This window comes from Eutrigla gurnardus (genome assembly GCF_963514095.1).
Source record: "Eutrigla gurnardus genome assembly, chromosome: 19".
In the NCBI taxonomy this organism is placed as follows: Eukaryota; Metazoa; Chordata; class Actinopteri; order Perciformes; family Triglidae; genus Eutrigla; species Eutrigla gurnardus.
In genome coordinates, this window is record NC_139930.1 from 1,677,714 (window position 1) to 1,689,837 (window position 12,124).

At 41.8% G+C, this 12,124-nt stretch overlaps 1 protein-coding gene across 1 annotated transcript in view; it reads right to left on the reverse strand.

Annotated features, from left to right (window-relative positions):
• The window catches only part of nrg1 (neuregulin 1), a 67,659-nt gene that overhangs the window by 31,772 nt on the left and 23,763 nt on the right, over positions 1-12,124 (reverse strand). The window contains exon 4 of the mRNA XM_084034435.1: positions 9,069-9,127. Coding sequence (XP_083890561.1) covers positions 9,069-9,127 — 59 coding nt within the window. The remainder of the gene's footprint in view (positions 1-9,068; positions 9,128-12,124) is intronic.

Below are 12,124 nucleotides of genomic sequence, written 5' to 3' on the forward strand. Positions count from 1 at the left end.
CTTTTACACACTTTATACTATGTCAGTCCCTCTGAGAATTTTACAAATAAAAAAAAAATGTTCATGTTCTAGTCCTACTCCATGTGCAAAGTGTCCTGAGATAACTTGTTGTGATATGACACCATATATAAAATTGAATTGCATTGAATTTAATTGAATAGAGGGTTTCCATTGGAACTTGTTAAAAGCTGGTGAGTTGCATACCGACGGAAAAAATATTTTCAAAATAAATTTCAATTTTCAATGTTTTTTCCCTCTCAGTGGGCCGTTTGCCTCCAGATCCGGTCTGCCAGCCGACAAACTAATCTCCAGCCTGCCCACCTACTCTAAAACTTGCCTTCAGCCTTGGACCCACAGACATCACCTGGCTGGAAACACCGGACCTCTCAGAGCACCCAGAAGCCTCCGAAATCCATGTGCCTTCTTTAAGTAATCCATTTTCTTGTTCAAACCGTCTGCGTCTGCATTTGGGTCCAATCCATTGTTAAAGCATACTAACCAACAACTGACGTGAGTCCTCCTCCCCTCCCTCCATCTGTGGACTATCTCTCTCTTTTAACATGTGTTGCTGTACCCATCGGGCACACTCAGCTAATTTCTTGCTGTGGCTGCATCACATACAAATGCTCACATGCTTAAAGGAGCACTGAACAAGCTGCATTATTGGAGATGGGTTGAAATGGGACACAAGCTGTGCTGATGGTCAAAACTGTATGATCCATTCATCTGCCATGAGCAAAACTAGCCACAATAGAAGGTTTCAGCTTACATTATTAAAATTAAGAGGAAGAAACTATCCATTCCTATAAATTCAATCCCAATATGTTCTGCCAATGCAGAAAGGTGAAAAAAGAGTATTGGATTTTTCAGATGGGATGATAATATTTGTAGTTCTCACAGTTTTAAGGGCAAAGAGATGTAGATGTCAGATTTAGTTTGATGAATTAAAGGTAACAGTCACACATTATACACTTTCGATTTTCTATACTAACTTGTATACGTGAGTAAACAAAACCCTCATGCCATCCTCGGGCATTTTTGTAACACAAAAAATGAATTATTTTCCATATAATAAATAGTAGGTGGATGGGGGTTTGGTGGGGATTAGAGGCTTGGATATGTCAAAGATTAGCAACACATTTTTTTTGATTGCATCAGTATTTTTTATGTAGTGCGAGATACTCCTTCTGGACACCTTTGTGTACAAAAATGTACACACACAAAATCCTCATACATCAATGTTTTTTCTACTTTTTTTCATCAAGCTCTTTAACAACTTCAGACTTGCTCATATCTACCAAACATTCAATCATTTTCAGAATTCTAACCCTTTAAATGCCAGTTTAATAATTTTAATTATTTTTTATACATTATCATAATGTAACATAATTATTTTCCATATAATAAATATACATATATAATATACATATCCAATACTCTAATCACCACCAAAGGCCCATCCACCTACTATTTATTATAGGGAAAATAATTCGTTTTTGTGGGGGTTTTTTGCTAATAAAAAATGAAAAAATCAGGTCTGGGATCCCGTCCAGCATCTCGTCATTCTCTGACGCCCAATTTCCACTGCATACGTCTCCGCTGCGGTGCGTCTCCGATCCGGCTTCGGTCCGCCGTCCGCCAATCCCCACAGGATGCGTTTGAGTCCGCCACGGCGCAGTCCGGCAGAACGACTGTGACGTCGCGAGACCTCGCGATAATACGTAATCGCGCGAGACTGCAGTTAAAGAACTCTAAAAACCTCTCACCTGTTGACTCCGTACCTGGCCCCGCCCATTCTGACATTTTTGTGACGTAGTTAACTGAAATATGATCCGTCGTCAAGAGGTTTTATTAACACAAGTGTTTTATTTTGAAGTAACCGGATGTTTTATTGTTGAGTATGTACCGAACTTCCTGTTTCGCTATATGTGCTCTGTGCTGAATTGCTGCGCCGTGGTCCGGCATGCGCCAGAAATAGAAGTCCTGCGTATTTGTTGCGGAGAGCAGCGGACTGCCGGAGCCGAGACGCAGCGGACACGCAGCGCAGCGGACCTGGTGGGGATTCACCCATAGACTAAAGTGAAACGTATCTGCTCCGCTGGCGTGGTGGAGACGCAACGCAGCGGAGACGCATGCAGTGGAAATTGGGGGTGAGTTGGGAGGTCATATCTGACGACTTGCAGTTCCTAGAGACAGGGATCCCAACCGACATCTTGTAATTTCCTGAGTCAGGAGTCCCATTCGATTTCCATCATTTCCTTTGTGGGCATCAGTTCCCGAGTCAGGGTCCTATACGACGACTCATGATATCCTTCATCGAGGGTATCATCCAACATCTTTGAGTCGGCGGTCCCATCCAGTGACTCATTACATCATAGATGTCCCTGTGTCAGGGGTCTCAGACGATAAAGCCATGTCCTGTGTCTAGCTAGTTTCTGTGTTCGGCCAATACTGGTTCTCAGTCGGCAGTCCAGTTGATATCTGTTCCTGGTTCCCAGTCGGTGGTGTAGTCTACAACTGTTCCTCCTGGGCTAACTTCTCAGCAGTCAGGAGTCTTCACCAACCAAGAGTCATGCCTTCATTTGGCGGTCCCCTGCCCAGACTCCCGTTGCTGGCCTCCAGAAGTCCCCGGGTCACCCTCCAGTGGGTTCCCAACCTCATTACACCCAACAGTAAGTGTTGGTTTTCATCAATGATGAACTTTCTGTTTCAAGTCATTTCTGTGCCTACACTTAATGATAGCAATGGTCTTGCCACGATCAAGACCAGGTGCTCCTCACAAGATTTGATGACAGAGGAATAAAAAAAATAATCAGAAGGACCAAGGACCACTCGCCGAGAGCTTCAGAAAGATCTGGAATTAGCAGGTACAGTTGTTTCAAAGAAAACAATAAGTAATACACTCAACTGCCATGGCCTCAATGCATGCTCACCGTGCAAGACTCCATTGTTGAAGAAAAAGCATGTTGAAGCTTGATTAAAGTTTGCTGCACAACAACCCAAAAACACTCTAAGAGTAGTGAAGTTTGGAGGTGGGAGCATCCTGGCGTGGGGTGGTTTTTCAGCATATGGTACTGGCAGACTTCATAGAATTGAAGGAAGGATGAATGGAGAAATGTACCGAGACATTCTTGATAAACATCTGTTCCCATCTACTAGGATGCTGAAGATGAAATGAGGCAAGACAATGATCCCAAACACACAGCCAAGGAAACAATTGGTTTCAGAGAAAGAAAATAAAGCTGCTCACATCGCACAGTCAATCACCCGACTTGAATCCAATTGAAAATCTATCTAAGACTCACTGATGACACTAATAACTCATGTGACTAACAACAAAAAAACAAATATTTACTTTTAGTTTCTCAGAAGACATGAACAGTGATCTCCGAAAGTCCTGCTTGTTTGACCTGCCATCTCCTCTGAGCATGTAGTGATGACGCGGATGTGTTTACATTGGGAATAGTTGGATTCCCAGTGCGTCACATAGATCAGTGTCAGATGCCGAGGAGCACCAACCAAGTGACGCTATTTGATGAGATATTGTTTAGCTATTTTGGCATTAAGTTGCAGTACTGCTACCACACCCAGATTTTGAGTTAGGAATGTGTCAAGGTTCAAATATGAGCATGCTGGCTGTTGGCCTAGACACTGTTTGCACTTGTTGTGGTGTGGTAATTATTGTGAGATAAGATAGCTGTGGGTCAATACCATCAAGAACTAACAAGTACAACTTTGGATGTGTGAGAACATGAATAAGTTCAAACTGATCTGCTTAAGTTTTTGTAAAAATAAGTTTCTAAAAATTGAAAACAATCTTTGTACAAAGTACATCATGACTACATATTCAGTTGATCAGGTCATTTTTTCTTTCCTTTTCATTGCACAGCCCTTCCACTTACAGTGTTGGGCAAGTTACTTCAAAAGCGTAATGCATTATTTATTACTTGTTACTGTCATTTCAAAGTAATTAGTTACATTACAATATTACTGTCTTTGAATTGTAAGGCATTACACTACTTTTACATTACTTTTGCATTACTTTTCGCCAAAATAAAAGGAAATATGGATTTTTTTGTTCTCAATAGATCTTCTTGTGTCCAATGCAGCTCATTACACAGCAGGATGTGATGTTTTTCGCTTCAAAATAAAAGAACGAAAAACGGAAAATGACTTGTATCCCGTTATTCGTTTAAAAAACGGAAAACGAGAAACGGAAAACAACTCGTTAACTGATATTAGATATTGTGTTCATGAATGGGATTCGGGGATGAAATAACTGGGCCATTTTTCATTCCAGATTTGCCGTTCGTCTTTTTTAATGACCTTGAAGGCGCTGTGTTATGCTGCGAAATTACCTGAAAGCCTACCTGAGACATTTAGGGGAGCTCTAAAACACTGTTCATTAACGCTCTGACAGCGTCTGACGCTCGCGTTTTGAAATAAACGTACTGTTTTAAACTCGCACCAAAAGCGTTATGACACGGACATAAAAGCGGTTCAAAACCGACGGGGAGAATCGGAGCCTCCGCCTTTTCGCCGCCGCCCCTCAGCTGTTGATCCTCGGTGTGCCCCGCTCCGTGAGTCGGTGTCCAGCTCATGGAGCCTGCTAACAACAGCGCTTAATTAACATAGTGTAAAGTCACACGGACTGGCTTTCACACTTTTCCAAAAGTGGAGCGTATGCCCATCTCGCGATCGCGAATGTGAGTCAATTGATTTCGGGTTTAAAATGCATTGTAACGCGCGTTACTGAGATTTGTACCGAGTAAAATATTACCAGTTTTTTTTTTGTAATGCCTTACATTACCGCGTTACAGCAAAACGTAATGCATTACAGTAATGCATTACTTTTGTAACGCGTTACTCCCAACACTGTCCACTTATAGAATATGGCATATTGTATGTGATTCATATCAGTAACACTGGATGTATGTAGCAGTATGCACATACAAACCTTATTGCAGGTTTTGACTATTATAAAAAAAACATCTGTTATGAATCTTTATGGGCACAAATTGATTAATCACTGATGTAAAATAGACAATTACTCAAATACTGTAGTTGGAAGACAGTTCAGCCTACATTTGACCAACTGATTCAAACGGGCTACTAGTCTGAGAGAATAAAGAGATAGACTTAATCAGCTCTATAAATAAATAGAGGTATATAGTTAAACATACAGACAATCACAATTGTAAAATTTACATTTACAAATCTTCCAATTAAAAGTTGTAAATCTGCACCTTATTCAGTTTTGGTTATCTGAAATAATCACATTTGCTATTACTTCTACAACACCACATGCAGCTTTAAAAAAAATACAGAGAAACAAAGTTCAACATGCAAAACATTATGAGCTGCATACAGTTGTGCTCATAAGTTACATACCCTGGCAGAATTTCTGAGATATTGTCAATTCTTTGGAAAATATGATTAATCATGCAGAAAAATAACAATGATAACTGAAATCACCCAAATGGCCCTGATCAAACTTTAACATACCTCTGAATGTTTGGCCTGATAACATATACCACAAGATGACACACACAGGTTTAAATGTCTATTAAGGGTAAGTTTCCACACCTGTGACTTGTTTGATTGTAATTAGAGTCTGTGTATAAATATTCAATGAGTGTTTTAGCTAGAGAGACCCCGGCAGCACTGACTTTGCTGGATACTGAGCCATGGGGGAAGCAAAAGAAGCATCAAAGGACCTGCGAGAAAAGGTAGTTGAACTTTATCAATCCGAAGAAGGATATAAAAAAGATATCCAAAGCCTATCAGTAGTGTTCAAACTCTGATAAATAAGTTGAAAATTAGTGGTTCTGATGATACCAAGCTGCTACTCAGTTTGATTTCAGCTACCAAGGAAATTGGTCAGGATGCAAAGAAAAACCCACACATAACATCAGCTGAAATACAGGCTTCTCTGCATAAAAGTGGCGTGGCTGTTTCAAGATGCACAATAAGGAGGTACTTGAACAAAAATGGGCAGCATGGTCGAGTTGCCAATACTGCGCCAATGCCACAAAACAGCAAGCTTACAATATGCCAAACAGCACCTAGACAAGCCACAAAACTTCTGAGACCAAAATGTAACTTTATGGTCACAAGCATAAACGCTATGTTTGGAGAGGAGTCAACAAGGTTTATGAGGAAAAGTACACCAGTGTTTCCCACACATTGACGAGACTATGGCGCACCGCCATAGTCCAATTTCGGCCGCCATAGTCTCGCTGTTCGCCCAAAATTATTTTATCAAGGCAAATGGACTTAACTAGTGGCTCTAATGATAGGCCTAAACAGGAGGGCAGCAGCGCTTATTATAAGGGCAAATTCTCGCGGCTGGTTTGGCTCATCAATGTTCTGTTTTCCCCCGTCGCCATGGCAAGGCGTCCCCCGTGCTTACCCCCCCCTCAGCTGGCGAGTTTGACAGTGTGTGCGCGTATGTCAAAACCAAAACAGCAAGGAAGGCTGAGGAATAGTCAACCACTTCTACCGAAGTGCTATTTGGAAAATATTTATTGGTAAGTAACTGTGATTTAGAAGAGAACATTTGCTAAGTATGTGTTTCACTGTATTTTAGTGTTAGCTTCTGGTAAAACTAATAGTCATAATAAACTAATAGTATAAAGGCTCGGCACTGTGTTTTAGTCATTTTTGTTTACATCTTTTCTTGAATGCTTAAACTCCTCAACCCCATTTAGTATGTCAACATTTGGATCAGTACCAGTAGTTTGTAAGAAATTGGTCAGTAATTGATGTCATATTTTGGTTCTCAAAATTCACCAAATTGATGCATTAAAATGAAATCTATTCAAAATTTTCTGGGCATGCCCCCAGACCCCCCCCCCCCCCCCCCCCCCCCCCCCCCCGAGCCCCCCGAGAGGATTGCAAGCCCCCACACCATAGTCTCCAAAAATCCTGTGGGAAACACTGGTACACCATCCCCACTGTGAAGCATGAAGGTTAGTCTCTGATGTTTGGGGGGTGTGAGCTACAACGGCACAGTGAATTTAGACAAAATTGAATGCAGCATGTTATCAGAAAATATTGGAGGACAACCAATATGCACGTGAGACGCACTTGGACTTTTCAACATGATCTAAAACACAAGGTCAAGTTGACCCTTCAGTGGCTACAGCAGGGGCTATTCCAGAAAGTAGGCTCGACCAACTCTGAACCTAACCCTGAACTCTGAGTCAACCAACTCTGAGATGGGCAACTCTGAGTTTTCAGTTCCAGAACAGCTGTTCTGAGTTAGTTCAATCAACTCCGAGTATGTAAACTCTGAGTTACGCGCGTGCCTGCCGACTCTACAAAGCCATCATCAATGGAGCTCCGATACTACGATTCACCATGGCAACCGGGAGAGCGTTATTAGATATTACTGAGTGTTTATGTAGAAAACTATCACATCCTTAAAAGGGGAGCAACGTAACTGCAGCAAAGTAGAGATAGTTGGCGTGGCAGACATTTACGGCCCGACTTAATGCGTATAACCGAATGAAACAGTTGATTGATCTAAAGGTGATAATTCTTTATTTTTAGATCTGCAGTATAACTTTGTGGTGTAATGGTTAGCAACGCTGCCTATGGAGCAGGTGACCGTGGTTCAACTCCTGTGGTTCTCAAAGCTACGGAATGTAGAAATATTCATTTTCATATAGGTGTAATCCCCCAGGCACATACGCGCAAATACGTGGACTTAGGCATATGATTTTAATCATATTTCATGTATTAAACAGTATAAGCGGCTATTTCAACACAGAAATGTCCTTAAACATTTCAGAAAACTCCCGTTCGCAAAAACTCTAAAGAGCTCTGCAAAGAATCTGGTCGCGAATTATGTCCGCAATATGAAACGTTGAAAATGTAAGTCGGAAAATATTGTTTCGATATGTGATCGCTTGTGATCCATATCGATGGTTGACGAGGAAAGGATGACACATTTCTTCAGAGTTGGTTCAGATTCCGTAAAAAGGCGGCCATGAAGGGAGAAACTCAGGGTTTGTTGAAGAAAACCTGCCAGCGAGCAGGTTAGGGTCACAGAGTCAGTTAATTAATTAATTAAAGTTGTATAGCGGTTTTCTGAACCCAAAGACGCTTTACAAGTTCCATTCTTTCACACACAGTCATACTGGTGGTAGTAAACTACAATAGTAGCCACAGCTGCCCTGGGGCAGACTGACGGAAGCGTGGCTGCCATTCAGCACCTACGGCCCCTCCGACCACCACCTCAAACATACAGCAGTCATACACATTCACATGAGGCAAGCTGGGTGAAGTGCCTTGCCCAAGGACACAACGACCATGACAAAGTGACAAGGGCAGGGACCGAACCACCGACCCTCCAAACACTGGCCACCCGACTCTACCACCTGAGCCACAGTCTACCCACTTACTATGGTAACTGACCTGACGGTTGAGTTCACTCTCATTCTGGAATGGAAAACTCAGAGTATCCCTCTTCTCAGGGTTAACAAACTCAGAGTTCCAGCAAATCCTGCTTTCTGGAACACACCCCAGAAAAGAGTCATAGTCTCCTGACCTCAATATCAATGAGCTGCTTTGGGGAGATCTCAAATGTGTTACACAAAACAAGAATTTAAGAATTTTGAGCTTTACCACCTGAGAAAATCAAGGGCCTCATTCACAATTATCATAAAAGACTGCAAGCCGTCAATGATGCTAAAGGGGGCTAAACTCCACAGAGTGCAACCATTTTGGACGCATGTGCGACTAATCATTTTCCTTGGTCGCACTGGTACTCCTAACATTAAGCTGGTCTGTCTATATGTGAATTATAATGTTTTTTCCCCACCAGCATATGGTGAAGAAGAAATACCACAGGCTGAGCCAATCAGGGGCCATTAATTGAATTCCATTAAAAACAAAAGAAATCTGTAACGCATGTTTTCTTTGAAGAATGTACACATTTTACAAATTCTGCCAGGGTCTGTAAACATATGAGCACAACTGTAAATCTACAGAGCAGCTACACAGCATAAGAACTGTTAATTGAGCATGCTACATCACACACATATAATAGGAAAAAGACATACTGTAAAAGCTGGCCATTACATAGTTTTGGCAACGATCCCCAGTAAATTCATTTGGACACCTGAGCAGGAAACACAAGAAACAGACAAGAAGAGAGAGGGAGTTAGTTTATACAAGAGCTGTGCAAAACCCACGTCAGTCATCACTGGTGTTGGCAGGAAGGGCAAGCTAGCTATAGTCTGTGAGACATTTAAAACAAGTACATTTTATCATGATCTCCCGTTCAGGGTGATAATATACAGTTCTAGTTTAACTATAACTGTGAATACTGTCTTAGCAGCAGACTGAAATTTGCATGTACTTATGCAGCCACTCAGGACAAGCCTACTAACACAATCCTATATAGGGGTGTCATGACCCCACCCAAATAGCGAGATAGGCCGAGATGCATGCCAATCAAAAGCATTGAGGCCTCTCAGTAATGGATCTGTTCGTCATGATATGCCAGCAGTCCAACCAGTGATACCCTGGTATCTTCTGTGTTTGAGTTTTCGCTTGAAACATCAATTCACCACTTCTTTACCAACCAAAATTGGTCAGTCTAGCCCTGGACCATTGGGGAAATGCTCTGAGTTATGAGAGTGTTGTCTAGGGGGATGGGGTGATGCTGAATGGGAGGAGCAACACATTGTATGTCTTACCTAAGACAGATAACTCCAGATGGAGGCAGGTCGCTGCTCTGAACATGGATGGGGTGTGATGAGATGTCAAGTACATGCAAAGTTTAGTGCACTATTCCACAGAAGACCGTGCTTAAGACTTTAGAGGCATTTAGAGGGCTTTGCTTGAGCTTTCAGAAATTCAGTTACAGCTTATCATCAGATTTGTATGCCTGCATTTCAGGGAAACATGGATTTGTCCACCAATTGTTGGGGAAAACATGGGGTGAAACACCAGCAATGACATGTGGGATTGAATACAGCTATGTTCACATACGTTTTGGGTCTGAGACTTTCTTAAGCACAGCTTGTTCACATCGGTGCCCAGTGAATCCCGCCAAGCACCTGGTTGATGGGTAGAAAGGAAAGAGATAAACAGTACTGACATGTTATACACAAGACATGACAACACATTGACAAACACAAAGACATACAGAGCATGGCAGGATCCAGGATTAACCCCTAATGCCAAGCAACTCAGCTCTTTTAACGTCCAATTTTAATGTTTTTTCAATGTTAATCGTCTTCCATATCTGCCAGAACTTTTCTTAAGGTAAATATCTATGTGACTTGCGTTGCTTCCTCCGTGGGGTCAGAAAGGTGTGAATGGTCACCTGTGCCAAGTGTGAGGGATAAAGGGAGGGATAAATTGTGGTTATGGCAAATAGACAATGTTTAAGGTTAGGCATCTAAGGCATTTAAGATCAGGGAAACAGGGTTACAGTGAGTGAAATGGCAAGCACTTGCAGGTCTGTGGCAAGTCACAAAGTTCTGGTTTCCTTCTTGCTTACACATAGTTCCATTATCCAGCCCCTTACTGTGATGGTACTGAGGTGCAGGATCGTCCAATATAAACATAATTTCCTGGCTTATAGAGGTACTAAACTAGCACTGCTGCTGCAAAGCTAATCAGCTAGCCCCCTTCTGCACGTCTGCATTAACTGCTTGTTTAACTCAATTTAATTTGATTCATTTTTATTAAAAAAATATTTAACTCTTGTACTATCATTTCAAATTAGGCTATATTTGTTGTCTTTAAAATACAATACCATTCCTACTTTTGCTTTGCCTTCATCATTATCCAACAAGGCATTTTAAGAAGTTTACTGACATCCCACACATAAAAGAATTTGTGGACCATAAAAACACATTCAATTCCTGTATATGATTGCTCTCTGTGGTTATGGAGAATCATAGCACCAAATCCTCCATTCTCTAAAGAAGATCCTCTCCTGTCCTGCTGCACCCCATACAATCTCACTCTAATACATGTCACTATAATTCATGCACGGAGCATGATGCTGCAGAGTTTGAACCACTTGTACAAACAGATTTGTTCTGAAATGACATGTGTGAGAGGATTTGTGGCTCCCACCAATTCGCTTCAGGTTTAAATGGTATAAATACACAAATGGCTTTAGATTGGGGCCCAGGTTTGAGTTTGGGTTCCTTCTGTGTGGAGTTTGCATTTTCTCCCCACGTAAGCATCATCTTGAATTTTGACTGCTGCCATCTTGGAATTGTTGTAACCAGTGAATGGAAGTGAACATATTTGGACCAAGTGGCAGAGCGACACCCCAAGTGGAAACCTTTCTTCATCTGGCTCAGTCTGGCTTCTGTTAACAAAGTTAGATTCCAGAATTTGAGGTAAAAATGAACAGCTAAGTGTGTAATTCAGATGCATTAGTAGCAGCAGTAGCACGGTCGTGGCACTGACCTGTCAATCACAAGTAGACAGGCATAACCTGCTTTGTCATCTATTTTACACTAAATGGGACCATAATTTGCTAAAGTAACATCATGCTGGATTGAAGCAGACTTGAAACTAGAGATTGAGACCATAAATCCATGTTTACAATGTACTTGTGTACAGTGTACAACATACTTAACAAGCTCCAAACATCACTGCCTAAATTATGTTAATAATTCTGACTTCACTTACTCTCCAAAATCTCTCCTTAAGTTGTTAAGTAGTGAAGGGATTTAATTGTCCCTGGGACCTGTATTCTGAGAGAGAAGCTCCTGGTAGGCTCTCCCAAGTCAAATTGGTCCCAGGGAAGGTCAGACTAAGAGCAATTCACTGAAACCATATGAATAGGCAAAAAAGTAGCTTCAGCCCCTCACCCAGAAAAGGGAATCCAGAGCACCCTTCTGACCTGGGAGGGAGCATTTGGTGGCCAAGGTCTGAAAGGAACAACAATAGCCGAGCCACTGGTTTGTGAGCCCACCCCTTTTTTGAGTTGGGTAAGTGGACTTGGACTTGGGACTCTGGTATCTGGCTCCAACTAGATAGAGTTAGGCTGACTTCAGCCACGTTCACACTGTACCTCTCTGTTGACAGACCTCATTGACTTTGCATGGGCTTGCACCACATTATGCCAAAAGGAATTGTGGGTGCG